The 18,953-nt window shown below is 47.1% G+C and overlaps 3 protein-coding genes across 3 annotated transcripts; 1 reads left to right on the top strand and 2 right to left on the bottom strand.

Annotated features, from left to right (window-relative positions):
- Nucleotides 1–936: 936 nt before the first annotated feature.
- LOC125513848 (remorin-like) lies at nt 937–3,165 on the top strand. Its single transcript, XM_048679055.2, has 5 exons — nt 937–1,183; nt 1,382–1,438; nt 1,534–1,621; nt 1,927–2,008; nt 2,704–3,165. The coding sequence occupies exons 1-5, from the start codon at nt 1,030–1,032 to the stop codon at nt 2,902–2,904; spliced, it is 582 nt and encodes a 193-aa protein (XP_048535012.1). The 5' UTR covers nt 937–1,029; the 3' UTR covers nt 2,905–3,165.
- Nucleotides 3,166–3,505: 340 nt separating this feature from the next.
- LOC125513849 (2-methyl-6-phytyl-1,4-hydroquinone methyltransferase 1, chloroplastic) lies at nt 3,506–6,236 on the bottom strand. Its single transcript, XM_048679056.2, has 4 exons — nt 6,106–6,236; nt 4,836–5,366; nt 3,969–4,275; nt 3,506–3,870 (listed from the first exon to the last, which is right to left on the bottom strand). Exons 2-4 carry the CDS (start codon nt 5,354–5,356, stop codon nt 3,715–3,717), a joined length of 984 nt encoding a protein of 327 aa, XP_048535013.2. The 5' UTR covers nt 5,357–5,366; nt 6,106–6,236; the 3' UTR covers nt 3,506–3,714.
- Nucleotides 6,214–8,626, bottom strand: LOC125532107 (phosphopantetheine adenylyltransferase 1). Its single transcript, XM_048696279.2, has 6 exons — nt 8,390–8,626; nt 8,211–8,282; nt 8,043–8,102; nt 7,090–7,184; nt 6,730–6,799; nt 6,214–6,643 (listed from the first exon to the last, which is right to left on the bottom strand). The coding sequence occupies exons 1-6, from the start codon at nt 8,609–8,611 to the stop codon at nt 6,515–6,517; spliced, it is 648 nt and encodes a 215-aa protein (XP_048552236.1). The 5' UTR covers nt 8,612–8,626; the 3' UTR covers nt 6,214–6,514.
- Nucleotides 8,627–18,953: the final 10,327 nt, after the last annotated feature.

Raw genomic sequence — 18,953 nt, 5'->3', positions numbered from 1 at the left:
AAAGAAGAGACCAGCGGCTGCCTGAACTGAAAGTCTGAAAGTGTCGATACAGGCTGGTCCGGCACGACGCGGGACGGGAAAGAGACGAGCTGGTGAGACCGGAGACACGAAAACAGGTGGGCTCGTGGTGGGCTTTAATGCGCAAAATACAGCCCAGAGATTGGAGGATCGCGCTGTAGTAGCAGTTTAGTGTGGCTTACAACCGTCTGTTTACGTAGGGACGAAGATAATTAAAGTGGAGACATGATGCACGACCCAATTAGTGGGATGAGAAAAAGAAGGCGGCTTAGGAATGATCATTAGCATCGACGTCGATTGTATTGTACCAACACAAGGCAAAGGCAACAGCCCTTGCTTGTGTTGTTTTCCAGCTGTGGATCGATCGTTTTTAAGCCGCGTCCGCAGCTTGACGGCGAATATATCCCTAGGATTCGATAGTCCGGTTTGTACCGTACTGTGCTCCCACCTACTTGGACCTGTGAGAATTATACTCCCCGAACGTGCCAATTCAACGCTGCGCTGTCCCTGCCCGCCCGGGTCCTTCCGCCTTCGGGCACAACGGCCGCGCGATGTCCGATGCGTCGGAGGAGGCGGACGCCCGGAGGCCGGACGGCACGGCCCGCGCGTGTGCGCCATGAAAACCACCGATGGACGGCCTCCGTTCCGTTGGCAGACCAAGGCCGAGGCGCGCGTCATTTCATTGAATTTTCCCGTGGGTGTGTCAACACCCACGCACGCACCTGCTAAAAGCAGCCCCACTAAATAAGCTCCCGGATATATAGCCTACTAATTATTTATTTCCTCCTCCTTCCACCTCCCCGCTGGCCAACCTTTCCTCCAGGCTCCTGTCAAAAAAATATAGAAAAAAAAACTTTTCCTCTAGGCCAGGCTAACGGCAGCGGAGCCACTTAAACCCGTTCTATATATTGCTCCGCGTCAAGCCGCGGTTGAGTATCGCTAGCGTGACAGACAGTGAAGCAGCTGCGGAAGTTTCTCACCGCAACAAGCACCTGTGCGCGTGCGTGCGTGATGGCCGGGGAGGAAGCCAAGAAGGCGGTGCCGGCTGCTGCGGCGCCGGAGGCGGCCGCAGAGAAGGACGTGCCGGTGGTCATCCCGCCTCCCCCGGGGGCCAAGCCACCGGCCGTGGCCGATGACTCCAAGGCCCTCGTCGTCGTCGACAGCAGTGAGTATACTACTCTACTTGTTGTCCAAGGATCTATTCTGAGACATGCTAACCATTCTCAACTGTGAAGAGGGTTCATATGTGGAAGCATCAACTATTTCCTGTCCTGTTCGCCATGTTTTCTATCTGTTCCACAAGGTTCAGTCAGTCAAGTCACCGCACCTGATTTCTGACACTTTGCTCCGGTTTCTTGTGCAGAAGCTGCCGAAAAACCTCACCCTGAGAAGAACATCCACAGGGGCGCACATGAAAGAGGTGACTGAATGATGATTCAACTCCGTTCCTTCTTCTCGTCTCTGCTGAATACAGCCGACTAAGCTGACAGCATACATAATATAACCTGCTTTCAGACGTCGCTCTTGCAAAGGTGGAGACGGAGAAGATGAGCTCTTTGATCAAAGCATGGGTGGAGAACGAGAAGGCCAAGGCTGAGAACAAGTAAGTTCTGAACAATAGATCCATTGTCACCCCTTCATTCTGCACTGGGACTGTCAGTTAGCTGGATCAAGCATCCATCCTTTTTTAGCACCCCTCCCTGTTCAGTAATCTGAATGTTTCACTGGCCAGCCCTGGAAAACTCTGTCACAGACTTAAAACCGGAAAGTTGTCACTGGAAGCTTTGCTATTCACTGCCCCCATTGCGTCACAACACCCTATATATATCGAGGAAATAAGTTGCAAATCATAACTCCAAATAAATTGAAAACAATAAATTTAATCCCTTGCTGTCTATGTCACAACAGGGCTGCTAAGAAGCTATCGTCCATTCTTTCATGGGAGAACACAAAGAAGGCAACCATAGATGCTCAACTCAAAAGGAAGGAAGTAAGTCCTCCATTCCAATTTCATGTTTCTCAAGTTATGATTCTGGTATATTTTATTCTTACCAAGTTCGTTATTCCCTTTCTTTATTGCTGGGGATTTTGAATGACCTGCCTTTTTTTTTCAAACCATGAGTGGTCTGCATATTTACCGGTACATTTACAATACTTCCATTGAACTTCATATTTTCACACTTTAGTGATATGTTCGAGTAGGATGCAAACAAGGAAGTTCTTCTTTTCTTCGAGAAAAAGAATCTATCGACTCTTGCCACATCAAGGCAATACAACCATAAGAGTTTACTCCCAGCCTATGCATAAGTAGAATCCCACAGACACAACATTACAGGCCAACAATAAAGTTCAGCCATAACATGTAACGACATAGTTTAAACACAAAAGGAAACAGCTTAAGGTCTTGGAAGACCGATCCGAAAGACTAAAACATTGTCCATGCTGGGTAAACATCTCCTTGGCCACCTGCTCCACCTTGGCACATAATATGAACAGTGCATATATAAAAATTCACTATTTCTTTCTCTAGAAAAAAAAAGAGAACTCGTTTATGTCTTCTGGTGACCTTGACTAGCTGAGAAGTTATTGTCTATCTATTCAATATGCTATGTAGCCACTTCTCCTAGAGGAATTTTATGTGCGTCCACTGATCGGCTAATGTTCTGGAATTTTACGAGCGTTCAGGAAGAGTTGGAAAAGAAGAAGGCCGAATACGCTGAGAAGATGAAGAACAGAAAGGCAATCGCCCACAGGGAAGCTGAAGAGAAGAGAGCAATGGTAGTGGCCCGGCGTGGTGAAGAAGTTCTCAAGGCCGAGGAGATGGCAGCAAAGTACCGTGCAACCGGGCTGGCTCCCAAGAAACTTCTCGGATGTTTCGGGGCATAAGAAGCACCTCAATCTTATGGCGTTGGAGGTGATCTGTTCTGTGTAGTTGTTTTTTTTCATTATGTTCTGAAAATGTGTCCTGTTTTCTGTGAGTTAAGTTTGCGACTCTTCATGTTATCTTTTTTTGCTGGGAGCTACTCTTCATGTTGCATACATGTAACTGCAAAGACAGATTTTTGGTGGTACATATATAGCATGCATTGTTCACGTTGTCTGATATCAAACAATTACTTGCAGTAATATTCTCTCCATGATATCATACATGTTGAATCATATAGCTGCTCTACTTTTCTTTTGTAATGTCTGTTGGGTCTGATGTAGCGACTTCATGGCTTTCTGCATGACATGTTCAGAGCATATGATCTCTTCTTGACTCGTGGTCTGATGTAACGACTTCATGCCTGTTTCCTCTTCCAGTGTGTGGTCTTGGTAATGTGGGCATATGTAGGTATGGAATACAGGAATACAGGATATATGAAAGACAACAAGGAGACTTACCGAATTTGAACCTAACAAGTTCGCCACCGAATTTTCAGTTCAAAATTTGGTCTCAGAGCTCTTATTTATTTCGATGGCAATTTTCACCATGTTAGAGGATGCATTTTGACGCTTCATCAAGCTCCTTTGCATTTCATCCGATAAATGGGAATATTACATCCCTAGCCTCTACAATTCTGCTAGTGAACAAAGTCCCTTTGCATAAACAAGATTTTGACGGAAAGAAAAGCACAAACATACATGAGTAGGGAACTGCAAGCACTACAGGTCGCTAACATACAGAAGCCAAAATTGGATCTTCACTACCATTGCTTAAATCGGCTGGCCTTTGGGAACAACCTGATCCTTGATCCACATGTAGATAGGCACTAGCACGTAGTACGACGCGCATATCGTCCCGATGGCGAAGCGGAAGAGGAAGGCGAGAAGATTCACCTGTTCCTCAACATCCTCAGCCTTGGGACCAAGCTGCAGCAACAACATACCAATGATAAGTGATATCAACACACTTGGAACATTGAGATGGAGAAAACAAAGTCTGGCAGCTAAGGATGCATGGAATGTACCTGCAAAGGGGAGTCGCCAGAAGCTCTCTTCACGCCTGTCACGGAGCATCCCATGATCAAGCCATGCCGACGAACACCACGGTACCACTTGGGCCCGATCCTTTTGAGCTTGACATCCTCGAACCCTGCCTTGGTGAACCACTCTATGTACTCTTCTTCTGTGGGGAAGAGCATCCACATGTCGGCGAAGAAGCGAGATAGCCAGAATGTTGGGTGAACTGGACCAATCAAACAGGCAAGCCCGCCAGGCTTCACGACCCTGTAAGCTTCCTTGATTCCTCGCTGCGGGTCAGGCCAATACTCAATGCTGGAGAATAACACCATCTATAAGCATGGCTGATGAAACGGAGGCATAAGAGATATGGCATTCGACTCACAATAATAAAATCTAAGCCAGGTCGCAAATATACACTCCTTTCAATGTTCAAGCAGCAGCTTAACATATAGGAAAGGATTAACCAAAGGTATCTGTACATGTCTACAGATCTGAAGATAGTTAGATCATTTCTTCCAGCAGAGTATCAGGACTTCAATAACAATTCTCGAATCATGGACAGCTGGAAACAAGAGCATTATCATTTGCTTCAAATTGCACCAGTACCAATATATCCTGGCAGGCAACTGAACCATTGTGTTTATAATGTTTATACTGCGGTCAGATGGATTTTGTCAACTAAAACCGGATTGGTATACAAATCTAGATATATTAAGACAGGAAATAACAAGGTATTGACATTAATAGTAGTAAGTAGCAGCAGGAAAGGATGAAGGTCAAGAAAATACTAGCCTACTCAAGCTGGCATAAGATCAGTATATACAAAGAGGTACTATAAGATAAGATATCCATACAATTGATAAGAGCATCACCTTCCAGCAGAGACATAGCGGTCAAATGTGTCAGTCGGAAAGGGGAGGTCCTCAGCATCACCCTCCATGATGGTCACCCCCTTCAGTGCCTCCTTCTGCCGAGCTTTCTCAATCTGGTGTGGTGACTGGTCCAGCAGAGTCACATTGTCGTTGTCCACATGCTTGACAATCCCCAATGTAGTGAACCCAGTTCCACCGCCAACATCAACAACCTTAAACTCATTGTCGTATAGTTCAGCAGGTTCCAATGCATCATCCCTCATGTCCTCAGTCCAATGCCCTGGGTTTATAACATGATCATATACTACGGAAAGAAACCTGTAGAACCAGAAGGCCTCCTTCTTGTGCTGTATGAACCTAGGCTGTGACGCTGGCCTAGCAGAGGAGACTGCACACGTTGGTACCACATACTTTGCTCCTGACCGGACACCACCTTTGTTTTTCAAAGGATTCCGACCAATCTTGGAAGGCCCCAAGAATCCTAACCCACTGGGAACTCTATATGTGGATGAACAAGCCATTTCTTGATCTCTGTATGCAATGTTAGATCAAATTGTGAATGGGTTAGTTCCTAGGGGCAAGAAAATGCTGTGGATATAATAAACAAAAACCCAGCAAAAGGGGAAATAACTATGTAACTCCTACACAAATCTTTGCGAGTTCTTCCATATACTTGTAAGGAAAATAAATAGAGGTCAAGTACCAGTGCTCCTGTGAGTTGTGAGGTGGCCATGGAGACAAGTTCTTGGCCTTTGTCAACTCATTTCTAAGTCCGGGATAACTTCAGGCCATAGAAACATGAGAACTACCAGCAGACATGTGTGCAAGATTTGTGTGTGTTGTGTGTGAGAACTTGTGTGCTGCAGCAAAAGGCTTTGACGTTTCTATTCCTTCAGAATTTTGATGGTTTTTGTCTGTTCTGCTTCTACTGATGTGGACATGGGGGTTGTAAATTTATGGTTGTGGATTTGCCACTTCATATCTTGAACTTGCTATTCAAATATTACACCTTATTTGCTGGATATATTCTATATAAGCAATTAATCTTCTGTTTTGCAAGTCTTACCAGCATTTTTTATTGCATAAATTTATACTACAACAAAAACAGCATACAAAGGCATTGTTACAATTTGCATCAGATAATTACTGGTCCTTTCCCTAGAAATAATTTAATGGCCCTAAATTATAAGTGGGTACCTCTTAACTGCAATGACTCATGAGGACAATTACTCTTGTTAACTCGTAATCAACCAAAGTAAATCGTGCGTACCTGGTTTCTGCCAAGAGACCCAAGAACAACAGTTGATCGGAATGGAGCAAATGCTACAGTTATATTGCATGACTTATATGATGTACACATCACAGAAGAGGCACCGGATTCATTTAGTTGGTTACCATTATTCCAAACGACCTCAAGGTGACTTTACAACTAGATGGCAATGCCAGGACAAAATATGTGTACATTTGGTTAGCCTAGCTTACCAACATTGACTTTGTAAGTTTATACCCTTCAGAGTAGAGCAATATAGTGTTACAGGGCCATAGGTCGACGTTTGAAGACCATTCTCATTCAAATAGGAAGGCAAAATGCCATTTCTAATTACTTTTTGTTGATAACAAGCTTCAGCGGACCACTTCAAATTTATGTATGCAGCTCAAGATTCCAGTATGTTTCCTCTCTAAACACCTTTCTGATTAGCTATGGTTGCTTTCTGTTGTTGAGCTTGTGCAGCCTCAAGCTTCCTTAAAGCAGATGAACTCATTTTTTCTCCCTCGGTATCTCCAGATAAAAGATCAACAACCTCAACCTGCAATGAAGCTCATCAGTTCGGCTATGTGCTCCATACACTTGCAAGTTGCAACTTCATAGGAAATATAGAATACATGAGCACACCTTCAATAATGGCAGTTCTTTCCCTTCTCTTTTCTGATTTACAGCAAGTCCACCACTTAGTGTCTCCTTGCTAAATATAAATAACATTTTCACATCAATGAGGCACAGCAAGCAAAGCTTAAAGTAAACAAGGACATGCATGATTAGGATGGCCCATATTGGAACATCATACTTTCAAGTCCAAAATGGAACTGTAATATGCAAGTTCAACATCAATATATTTCAGATGCTTATAGTACAGAGTTGAAATTAGTGGAAGGATGACTTTTAGCTTTTGGTAAGATCGCATGCATGAAAGAACAAAATGGCATATTTATCAATAGCTAAATGCCAGAAAAGCCATAATGCAAATGTACATACCTGACAATAATGGCATCCAGCTTATCATCAATAATGGATGGGCCATATGGATCCTCAATAGGCTCCACTTGTACTATCAGTTCTGGTTTAATAGACTGCGATTTACAACAGACCAGTCATGAGCTTTTGCAATATGTTGTAATGGTCACTAGACAAACAACAAACACATGGGCATTTTTTTCTTTTTGGTAGCTCCTTCTGGTACCCCACACATAGCTAACGATTCAATACAGAACTGACAAGCACTTAAAAGTTCAGAGTCCATAAGCACTTGTTCCCAACGATAAAAAGTAGCCTGTACCTGAAATCGGAGTACAGGCTAATTTCATCTCCAGAAACTCTTTACAAATGTAGCATTGCAATGCTAAAGAAACAAAAAAAGTCAACAAGGAAGAGCTCTTTGGTACAAGGAGATTCTCTATCAAGCGTAAAAACAAAAGAACATTCACAAGTACTCCCTCCGTTCCATATTACTTGTCGCTGAAACAGATGTATCTATCTAGACGTATTTCAGTGCTAGATACATCCGTTTGAGCGACAACTAATATGGAACGGAGGGAGTAGAACAGCATGCACAGATAGTAATAAGTCAGTCCTCAAATGCCACAAACTTCATTTCAAAGTCACTCACTACTGAAATTCTAAATTCTCACTGAAAGCATCAAGATGCACAAAAGCAAATACTTGTCTGCCAGAAACTAAATTCTCAACATGACTGCAGAATTTCCACCCCTCAGACCAAAACAACCAATAATTACTGGTACCTTGCACCAGTTCAGCAACCTAATCACATCCACAGCTTCGTTGCATACAGGACCACACAAACGTCAAACAAAAGCAACACGCCGATCTAGTTACCAACCAAATCGACCTCATCACTAGCTATCCGCCCAATCATTATTAAGTCTCTGCTACCAGAAATCGCAGAAAACAAGGAGGCAAGACAGACAAACCTTGATGTAATCCTCCACGGCCTTGATGCGCTTCTCCACGGGTTCGATAAGCTCAGCGTACTAGGTATGGGAACAAGAACACGACCAAGAAGCATCATGACTCCAGGAACTGATGAACATGGGTGGAAATAAAAAGCACCTTTTGGGGGAAAAGGCGAGATTTCTCACCTCCTTCTTGGCGAGCATGGGGCCCGTGCAGACGCCCACCACGATCCGATCCCTCGCCAAATCTGCCGAGGCCTACCACCCAACACCCAAACAACACAACGAAGCAAGATTTAATCGGAAGGAAGGCAAAAAAGAAAAGAGAAACAATCCTGCTCATTTCTATGTTCTGGAGCAGCCACCTTGAGGAGGCGACGGTGGCCGTCGTGGAGGCGGTCGAAGGTGCCTCCTAGGACCACGGAGCCGTACGGCGGAGAGTCCTCCGCCGCCGGAGCTGGCGACGGCGGCGCTCCGGTCGGGATGTCGCCAGAGACGGGGGCAGCGATCATTTCTTTTCCTGTTGTTTTCCCCCTTTCCTCCTCCTCTTGTGGTTGTAGATTGAGGGCCCAGATTGACTCATACATGTGCTTAGATCTTTCTGTCTTTGTTAAAAAAAAAATTTTCAATCTATTCATTATCAATCATCACAACAGTAAAACGAATAGCAGCTATAATGATAATTATATCCAGATTGGTCAACCATCTAGCGATGACTACAAGCACGGAGCGAGCCGAAGGCGCACCACCGTCATCGCCCCTTCTTCATTGGAGCCCGGGGAAACTTGTTATAGTAGACAGTCGGGAAGTCCTCGTGCTAATGCACTATAGGACCGGCGCACCAGAATAGCAACCACCGCCGTTGAAGAGAAGCGTAGATCGAAAGGATCCAACCCGGCAAAACACGAACAAAGACCGGATCCATCAAAAACAAACGTCGACCGAATCCCGCAAGATCCGTCGAAGACAAACCTCCGTGCGCCCTCCAACGCGCTAGAAGCACCATCGAAAACGGGGGCTAGACGGGGAGAATTTTATTCCATCTTTAGAGAGTCGGTGCTGCCTCGTCTCTTCAAGCAAGACACAAACCCTAAGAGAAGTCGGAAAATCATCCAAAAACGAAATCCCTCTTCTGCATCTTGTCCTTTTCTCGACTTTTGGTGGGACCCAAACTGATTCTTCTTTAAAAAATTCATGTAGCAACATTAACTGCAATAAGAGCATCTCCAATAGCGACCGGATCCCACCGGCCTCACCGATGCACATGCCTGCACTGTTGGTTGTTGCAACGATAATAAGGTTCTACTTTGCAGAAGAAAGATTGAACCACTTTATGGTTTTGGTAAGTACCCTTTGATGTTTTTCATTCAGTTATTGGTGGTGATTTTAGTCCACGCTATTATAGTTAATTGCATATATGGCTGTTATCACAAAGGATTTAAAGTGTTTTGCCGTATGAATAAAAACCGCTATGAAGGCTTTCCCTAAAATGCATATATGTACTAAGTTCTCACGGGCAACAACTTTTGAACTATGTACAACAGATGCAGATTTATAGAATATTCAACCAAAACACTTTTCCAGCACTATTCAGAATATGAAGCTATATTATTATAATATAATATACTTTATTACATTGTTTTTATTGTCTTCATCATGTTAGGAAGAGCCCTTTTTGTTTTCAGAAGATACCTAGCTGATAGGTTTGCGATGCTAAAAAAAAGCTGATAGGGTTGCAGTTCTCTTTTGTTTTAATTAAAGCACCATGCATGTTTTTCAAGTTTTTCCTTTCAAAATAAATACTTACTCGTGTGCGTCATAAAAAATCACCGCAAACCTAACAACATACATTTTTTTGGCATTTGCAAAGATGATTTGGCTGAAAGCGCGTTTTTTTTAATTTTCGGAATAATCAATGTGGGTCATAAATCAAATAAAGAGTAATGTTTTTTGCCACGGTTACTGGGCTAAGGGAGTGCATTGAATTTTTTGATATAAATATATATTTGGGTTATAAATGTGTTTTTTGTTGATAATCTCCAGTGTAAGCACTTTTCTTTTTTCTTGATGGCCATATTATGCACTTTTATCATTGTAATAGGAAATGAAATCCTTTTTGTTATCTTTTGATTATGATTTGGAGTATTTGCATCACTATCAGGGATCTCAAGGAGTTGGGATGTTAACTTACTTTAATTGCGTTGCTAGATATGTGCACTCGGAGAATTTTGATTTGAGCCCTGCTATACACACGACGATTTCCAGACGATTTGAAGACGATGCAGAAGATCATACCATGCAGTGCCCAGCGGCAGGACAGGTCCACCGTTCGATACAGTGTCGGCTGGATGTCGTGTATGAAGTGTCGTCTACAGAGCAGTTTCGTTTTGATTTCTCATGTCAGAAAATTGGGATGATCCCGATTGGTGATATGCGTTGTTTTCTTTCGGTAGGTGTATGAATTCCTTCTCCCGTTGCAACGCACGGGCAATTTTCCTAGTCACTCCTATATTCTTAAATACAATGATCGCCTGAGCTATCTTACATGATTATGATCCATATGATGTAATTTTGGTGGTGTGTTTGTTGCGATGTCATCAATTATCACTTTTACATGTTTTATTCATGGATTCATAAGAGTTCTTTGCTCCATAATTTATAAACATATATGCTCTCGGATCTACAAGTTTTGCATTGGGCATGTTTATATGAATGATCTCCACCAAGAGGGAGTTGTATATGTTAGATGGGTTCAATCTTGCAAGTGATCTACTGTACAGATAGAATGTGGAAAGGCTTTGTATTATATTGCTACCAGTAAGGATAAAATATAGTTGAACAGTTGTCCTGCTGATGAATGATAGGTAAATAATATCTACAACATGTCATCATGCTTAATGTAATGCTTTGTTTTACTTAATACCTTTAATTTCATGATGGATAGAGGTCTTCGGGTGGAGTATTAGCTATAGATGTAGTTGGATTATGGTCTATAGATGCACAAACATGATGCATATATGCAATTATACCATGTATGATCATAGTTATACAAACTGTAATTTAATCGACACACAATTGTAACTTCTTCATCATGCCATGTTATGTTTTATGGAGACATGTCACTAGTAAAATTATGGATCCTAGCCCATTCATTCTTATTGTTGTCCACCTCGATCTCGCTACTTATTTCTTGTTTACAACCTGATCCATTTAATTTTTCCGTTCCAATTATCACTTCCAACCACAAGTTACATTAATCCTTATAACTAGTAAGGCTAGTAGGACTGACAATCTCACTGGTTTCATTGGAACCAAACAAGTAATGTAGTTGTGTGCAGGCGCTGATCATTGACTGTCGTTCAAGCGCTCATACTCCATTTGAGGAAAATTCTTACTTACTTATAAACTTTGCACTTGGGGGTCCAACAACTCCCTATATTAGAGGAAGGACCCACCTTCTTTGAGTAACATTGTAGCCTACTTATAGGTACTAGAGGGGGTTTGTGTGTAGGTCTACTTGTGTGTGAGTATAGTAATATAATTGGATGGGAATACCCTACGGACGTGCACGTATCAAGTCTATCTACGAGTATTTAGGGACCTCTCAGACTTGCACCCAGGCGTGCCTGAGTAGGCACTTGAAACGGATAATAATGTGCGCGCTAAGTCCCGAACACGTTACAAGAGATATCGTTTCTGTAACCGTGGGATCACATAATTATATCACATCTCCACGAAGATCGCTACCTAACTACCAACACTGGTCAATGTATATGTAGGGTTGACCGCCCTCCATCAAAGATGTCAAATGTCATGTTGTTCCATGAGGCATACACATGTAAATTAGCTCTCTCGTAAATTGGATCTACACCACTGCAATCCTCCCTTTGTTTAATACACACTAGAGGCAATAACTAGGGCTAGTACCCATCCGCTGGCTAGAACTTGGGTGAAACTATTGTGTCGCCATCATTGCCGATGGGATCCCTTCAGGGACCACCTTTCTCTATGCTATCTTCCATGAACCCTAGTAGATCATGAGATCAACAGTGCATTGATCATCCATTATATTCGAGCATTTCTACAAAGTCTTAATTTAGAGGGGTTTTAATCATGCTAAGATGACATCAAATGATATGCATTATATCACACCATGGCCACAAAATCCTAATAACAAGATTTTACAACTTAGGGTACTACAACCATTTCCCAATGTGATGCCTTTTATAGGCTTTTGGTTCAAAGCGTAGTAGTATATTGTTGGGGAACACAGTATTTCAAAAAAATTCCTATGATCACGCAAGATTTATCTAGGGATCCATAGCAACGAGAGGGGAGAGTGTCGTGGTGGGCGCACGACAGATGCCATGGGATGGCTAAAGAGAGGAGGAGGCTCGAGGGCACTGGTGGGCTCCAGAGGCGAGGTCGGCATGAGCGAGCACGGGACACAAGACATACCCAGGTTCGGGGCTCTCCGGAGAGATAACGCCCCTAGTCCCCTCGAGTGTGGTTTATGTGTTACAGTACAGAGTTGCTCCTTGAGCTGTATCGGGGAGGAAGAAAGGCAGGCCGAGGCTTGGGCTGCTCTCTCCCTGTATGTGGGTGTTCTACTACTGCGTTCTTCACCCCCGTGCATGGAGGCCTCCTGGGGGGTTTTATAGGTCAACCCCCAGGGGTACAATGGTAATGTTACAGGGCCGCGGGGCCGGGTTGTCAGCGTCTGGGGACCCGATGCTGGGACCCGCCGGGTACCAGGTCTCGCCGGGTTCCCCGGGCGCGGGGCCCGCCGGGTACGGTGGCACTGTTGGCCGTCTTGTCGATCGTCAGGGCGTGGCCGAGTCGAGTCGGCTACAGTGGCGCTCCGTCAGGTCGCCGCTTGCTGGCGTCATGGGTGACGACGGGTGCACTGTCGCCATGCCGAGCCTGGACAGCGGGTAGGTGGGGGCACTGTTGCCTCGTCCGGCTGACCAAAGGCATGGGCAGGACACTGTGGCTTCGGTCATCAGTTGGTGGCGACTCGTCCCATCGTACGGCTGGGATGGGACGGCCACTGACCCTTGGCCGGGTTGGAGTACACACCAAGGGGTGTTGGCTTGTTGGGTAAGTCTTGGTGCACCGGGCTCGGCCGCCCTGGGCTAGCTTGTTGGAGAAGTCTCACAGATTAGGCCGGGTTGAGAGGGCTTGGCCTGGTTGAGCGACGTGGCCGAGCGTGAGCCGTCTTGAGGGGCGATGTCGGCCTCATTGTTTTTTCAAAGGATCCGGGTTCCGTTTCCTGCCCGGGGTCCATCCCCCCGACAGTATTCCCCGAAGATGTGAAGGTCCGCTGTCTCCGGGTGGAAGGGCCTTCACAATTTCCCCCTTGATGGAGGTGAATCTTGAGGCCGCCGGGTCCGACAACACCCACTGTGTGCCGGCTTCCGGAAGCCGGATCGCATCATCTTGATAATGGCGGGAAACCGAAGAGTCCGCCGAATCTTGGAGGCAATCTTTCGGGCCTCGCGCGGGTGCCACGTGGCATCCGGGAGCCGGAGGGGCCTGACAAGCCACGCGCGCGATAGGACAGGGCGACGCACAGTGGACCGGGGCCGCGCGCCCACGGCCCACGCGCACGGATTTATTGTGGCACCTGCGAGTTGGTTGCCATTATCGAGGCAGTTATTGCATGTGTACGTGCGCAGTTATTGCGGGGAAGTGGGGGAGGCGAGCGCAAACGATCCCACTTCCCCACGTTTTGAACCGTGGCTTATAAATTGGGGCGAGGAGGGGGCGGTGGAAACCATTCGCACCCGTGACCTCCTGCCTTCACCTTCCTTCTTCTGCTGCTTGCGAACGTCACGCGCTGCGACACCCGCTGCCTCGAGCAGGGCCTTGCGGTCGCCTTCTTCTTCTTCTCTTGCTTCTTCGTCGATGGCGCTGCCGTCGGGCTCGTGGATGGGTTCGACCGTCACCCTTGAGGACATCGCAGAGCTCCGCGCCACCAGGCGCCTGCCATCGGAGACGGAGGTCGCCGCGCGCCTGCCATCGGAGACGGAGGTCGCCGCGCGCCTGCCGCGGGGCGAGTGGGAGCCGCGGCCCGAGGGCATGGAGCGGGTCGTCTTCTTCCCGCACTTCGAGCGCGGGTTCGGGCTTCCTGCGAGCGGCTTCTTCCGCGACTTCCTGGAGTTCTTCGGGCTCCAGCCTCATCATCTGGGCGCCGACGCCATTGTGCAGATGTCCGGCTTCGTAACCCTCTGCGAGGGGTACCTGGGGGTCGAACCTTCGATCGACCGCTGGGTACGCTTCTTCTCCTTGAAGCAACAGGGGCCGAGGGCCGGGGAGATGTCGGAGTGTGGGGCTGCCGTCATCTCAAAATGGTCGGGCCCTGACTTCCCGAAGATGCCACTGGAGGATTCTACCAAGAAATGGCAGAACTCTTTCTTCTACGTCCGCAACCTTGGCGAGGACCACATCAACCTGCCTCCCTTCGTCAACTTGTCGCCGAAGGAGAAGTAGAACTGGGGGTACTACCCCAAACGCCCGTCGCAGGAGGTGCTCAACCTGTGCGACGGGTATCGGTGATGAAGGAGCGAGAGGGGCTCACCGGCACCGACCTCATCACTGCCTTCATCGTTCGCCGGGTGTCACCGCTGCAGCAGCGCAGCCATCTCATCGGGGAGATGACCAGCCTCCAGGATCCCAACCGCATGGCGAACACGCGGCTGGGCGCGGACCTGGTCGCGCGCCGGGTCAACGACATCTCCAAGGCCAATCTCTAAGGCGACTGTGTTACGCCCTCGATGCGGCTATATCTCCCACGTGTCGAAGCACGACTTAGAGGCATAACCGCATTGAAAGCAATGTCGCAAGTGAGGTAATCTTCACACAACCCATGTAATACATAAGGCAAAGAGATACATAGTTGGCTTACAATCGCCACTTCACACAATACATGAATATAACATTTCAGCATCCATATACAATCAAGGTCCGACTACGGAACCAAAATAAAAGAAGACTACCCCAAATGCTACACAGATCCCCGATCGTCCCAACTGGGCTCCACTACACCAACTGGAAACGGAACAACATAACGAACACGATCTTCATCGAGCTCCTCCTTGAGCTCGGTTGCGTCACCTGCACGGTTTCATCGGCACCTGCAAACTGGTTTTGGAAGGAATCTGTGAGTCACGGGGACTCAGCAATCTCACACCCTCGCGATCAAGACTATTTAAGCTTATAGGTACGGTAAAAGGTATGAGGTGGAGCTGCAGCAAGCGACTAGCATATATGGTGGCTAACATACGCAAAAGAGAGCGAGAAGAGAAGGCAAAGCGCGGTCGAAAAACTATGATCAAGAAGTGATCCTAGAACAACCTACGTCAAACATAACTCCAACACCGTGTTCACTTCCTGGACTCCGCCGAGAAGAGACCATCACGGTTACACACGCGGTTGATGCATTTTAATTAAGATAAGTTTCAGGTTCTCTACAACCGGACATTAACAAATTCAAATCTTCCCATAACCGCGGGCACGGCTTTCAAAAGTTCAAAACCCTGCAGGGGAGTCCCAACTTAGCCCATCACAAGCTCTCACGGTCAACAAAGGATATTCCTTCTCCCAAGACAATCCGATCAGACTCGGCATCCCGGTTACAAGACATCCTCGACAATGGTAAAACAAGTCCAGCAAAGCCGCCCGAATGTGCTGACAAATCCCGATAGGAGCTGCACATATCTCGTTCTCAGGGCACACTCAGATGAGACATCCTACGAGTAAAACCAACCCTCAAGTTGCCCCGAGGTGGCCCCGCAGTCTACTCGGTTCGGACCAACACTTAGAGAAGCACTGGCCCCGGGGGGGGGGGGGGGTTAAAATAAAGATGACCCTTGAGTCCGCGAAACCCAAGGGAAAAGGCTAGGTTGTTAGTGCAAATGGTAAAACCAAGGTTGGGCCTTGCTGGAGGAGTTTTATTCAAAGCGAACTGTCAAGGGGTTCCCATTATAACCCAACCGTGTAAGGAACGCAAAATCCGGGAACATAACACTGATATGACGGAAACTAGGGCGGCAAGAGTGGAACAAAGCACTAGGCATAAGGCCGAGCCTTCCACCCTTTACCAAGTATATAGATGCATTAATTAAATAAGAGATATTGTGATATCCCAACAAAATATCCATGTTCCAACAAGGAACAAACTCCAATCTTCACCTGCAACTAACACGCTATAAGAAGGGCTGAGCAAAGCGGTAACATAGCCAAGCAACGGTTTGCTAGGACAAGGTGGGTTAGAGGCTTGGCTCAACAATATGGGAGACATGATAAGCAAGTGGTAGGTATCGCGGCATAGGCATAGCAAAAGAGCGAGCAACTAGCAAGCAAAGATAGAAGTGATTTCGAGGGTATGGTCATCTTGCCTGAAATCCCGCAAGGAAGAAGAACGAGTCCATGAAGAAGGCAAACGGACGTAGTCCAACGGATCCTCACAAACGCAACATTATCGGAACCAACCCGAAGAAGCAACACCGAAAAGAATCACACAACATAGTAAACAACCAACACATAACCAAGGCATGATGCACAATCAAGTATGATCCATGTACGGTTTAATGAAGCATGGCATGGCAAAGTGCACAAGCAATCCTACAAATTAAGTGGAGCTCAATATGCAACGAGTTGCATATTGACGAAACACCACATGACTTATTTAGTTCTCTCTCGGTTATGTACCCAACAATATTAAATATTGTTAAACATGGCAAGAGGTGAGGCATAACAAAACTACACCATCTAAAACAATTTAAATGGGGCCGGATATAACAAATAACGATTCCGGTAAATCCCCATATGCCTTAGTAATTTAATGCAACAACAATTTTAAACATTTTAATTGTTGTTATCATGATGTGGATGACATGAGCAAGTTTTATGCAATATTTATGAAAAAGTTGGCATGATAAGATATGAGGCATTTTTCATCGTGGCGGAAACGAAAGGGGTGCGACGGCAACGACAACGGAAATGGTGCCACGACAACATTCCGGTTCCGGTAACTCGATTGAGATACCGATGCAAAGGAGAAGTGTGCGGATGCGTGCAAAAGATGGTGGGGCACTCCCGGATACCGGGTGTCCCATGAGTCAATGATGGTGACAAGGCAAAAGAGGGGCAACGTGCACCGACAATTCGAGCACGGAGCAAGCACGAGCATCTCATACAAGATGCATTCATTCGTTCACGGGCGTCGTTCTCGGCGGTTATACCTTTGAAGCATGCGTTCGGGACGGTTCGGGTTCGACGAGGGAAGTAGAGGAAGTAGTCGTTCTGCGACGGTAGTCGAAGTAGTGGTTCTATCGGTCTTCGACGGTAGTGGTAACCATTCATTTTTAAAGAGGTACTTGACGCATCCGAGGTTTCCGGAGGCGGCGGTAGTCGAACTTGCTGATCCGAGGGGGGGGGGTATTTGGCTGTCTTGTTCTTGCGACAGTAGTCGTTCACGTTTGTTCGGAGAGGTACTTGATGACTCCAACGTCTTCGGGGCGACGGTAGTTGTACACGGTCCACGAGACTTCAATCATTCGGGGTCCGACTTGCGGGTCTTGCCGACATGAGGCGTTTTTATGTAGACGAACTTGGCGCATCCGAAGGGTCACACTTGTCGTCGTGGGAACTTGGTGAATCCAAGGTCTTCGAGGTCGACGGTAGTTGTTCTCGTATCATCGTGGTACTTGGCGATTTCGGAGACGGGGGAGGACGAACTTGGCGGTCCTCGTAGAACTAGTACTTGGCGTATCCTTGGTCCTTCGGGTTCGGTCTTGACGATTTCGTAGATGGTAGAAGGGGTACTGGATAGTTCAGGCACTTGGCAAAATCCTGTGATGGTGTAACATGATCTAGGTTTGGGATTTGGCGTCGTTCAACAGGGTACTTCTCGGGACAACCGACAAAAACAGAGAAGCACGAGGGGCACCGGTCAGGATGGAGCTCAGATCCTTAGCAAAGAAGAGACGCAGGGGTTCGAACGGAGCCGAGGCTAGGCCTGTCGAAGCAGGGAATGATGAGTGAGAAACCGACAGAGGAGCTGCAAGAGTGGCGCTCATGGGAGAAGGCAAGGCGGTGCGGCGCTGGACGAACAGGAGCGTCGAGGAGGGCAGGGTGGCACAGGTGCAAAGGAGGGAGGCAGCCATGGCGCACAGGGCCCGCCTTCCTGGTGATACCCCAGCGAAAACGACCGGAGCGGGGGTGGACGACGTGCGCGACGGCGCTGGAGGGCGCCACGGAGCACGCGGGAACAGGGTAGCCGAGGACGCAGGCGAGGCGGAGGAAGGTGGGCGCTGGTGCTCCGGCTCTGCTGTTGCGGGCATGGGGACGAGGAGGTGGAGCTCGGGCGGTGAGGTCGCTAGGTGGAAGGAGGGGAAGGGAGACGAGCGAGAGGAGGAGGATCAAGCGCTTCCCTTGTGAGCGATGTGGGAGAAGGGATCGAGCGAGGCAGGCGCTCTGCCTCCTGGCGGCGCGAGGGGAAGACGAGAGAGAGCATGGCGTGGCGTACGAGAGAGATAGGATCGAGGGAAGGGAGTGGCTGCGAGGGAGAGATGGGATCGAGGCCCCTGGCGGCGCGAGGGGAGAGGAACGAAGGAAGAGGGATCGGGCCAGGAGTGCTAGGGTTAGGTTAGGTGGGCCTAGAGGCCGGCCCAGTGGGGAGGGCACCGGCTGGGCCTTAGAAGGTTGTGGGTTTGCTGGGCTGCGCGCTGCTGGGCCTGCTCTCTGCCGCACTGAGCTGCTGCTCTCTTTTTCTGAATTCCTTCAGACAGGAAAAAGATACAGAAAAGCACAGAGAGCATGGAGAAGGTAGAAGCAAGGATGAGAATTAAAATGAGCTCCTGGAGATATGCACTATTTGAATAAATTGCTTTGGCCATTTTTAGAGGTAGAAAAATAAACCAAGTT

This window comes from Triticum urartu, chromosome 6A (assembly GCF_056163025.1).
Source record: "Triticum urartu cultivar PI428250 chromosome 6A, HENAU_Tu73, whole genome shotgun sequence".
Lineage (NCBI taxonomy): Eukaryota > Viridiplantae > Streptophyta > Magnoliopsida > Poales > Poaceae > Triticum > Triticum urartu.
The sequence above is the reverse complement of the archived record's forward strand: the minus strand, read 5'-3'. Positions and strand labels throughout refer to the sequence as shown.

Excerpts from the sequence above, each read along its gene's own strand:
- LOC125513848 (XM_048679055.2), top strand. The coding sequence starts at position 1,030 with ATGGCCGGGGAGGAAGCCAAGAAGGCGGTGCCGGCTGCTGCGGCGCCG. Across the intron at positions 1,184-1,381 it reads CCTCGTCGTCGTCGACAGCA|AAGCTGCCGAAAAACCTCAC; the intron begins GTGAGTATACTA and ends TTTCTTGTGCAG. Across the intron at positions 2,009-2,703 it reads CTCAACTCAAAAGGAAGGAA|GAAGAGTTGGAAAAGAAGAA; the intron begins GTAAGTCCTCCA and ends ACGAGCGTTCAG.
- LOC125513849 (XM_048679056.2), bottom strand. The coding sequence starts at position 5,356 with ATGGCTTGTTCATCCACATATAGAGTTCCCAGTGGGTTAGGATTCTTG. Across the intron at positions 4,276-4,835 it reads CGCTATGTCTCTGCTGGAAG|CATTGAGTATTGGCCTGACC; the intron begins GTGATGCTCTTA and ends GTTATTCTCCAG. Across the intron at positions 3,871-3,968 it reads CTGGCGACTCCCCTTTGCAG|CTTGGTCCCAAGGCTGAGGA; the intron begins GTACATTCCATG and ends TTGTTGCTGCAG.
- LOC125532107 (XM_048696279.2), bottom strand. The coding sequence starts at position 8,611 with ATGTATGAGTCAATCTGGGCCCTCAATCTACAACCACAAGAGGAGGAG. Across the intron at positions 8,283-8,389 it reads GCCACCGTCGCCTCCTCAAG|GCCTCGGCAGATTTGGCGAG; the intron begins GTGGCTGCTCCA and ends GTTGGGTGGTAG. Across the intron at positions 6,800-7,089 it reads CTGGATGCCATTATTGTCAG|CAAGGAGACACTAAGTGGTG; the intron begins GTATGTACATTT and ends ATTTATATTTAG.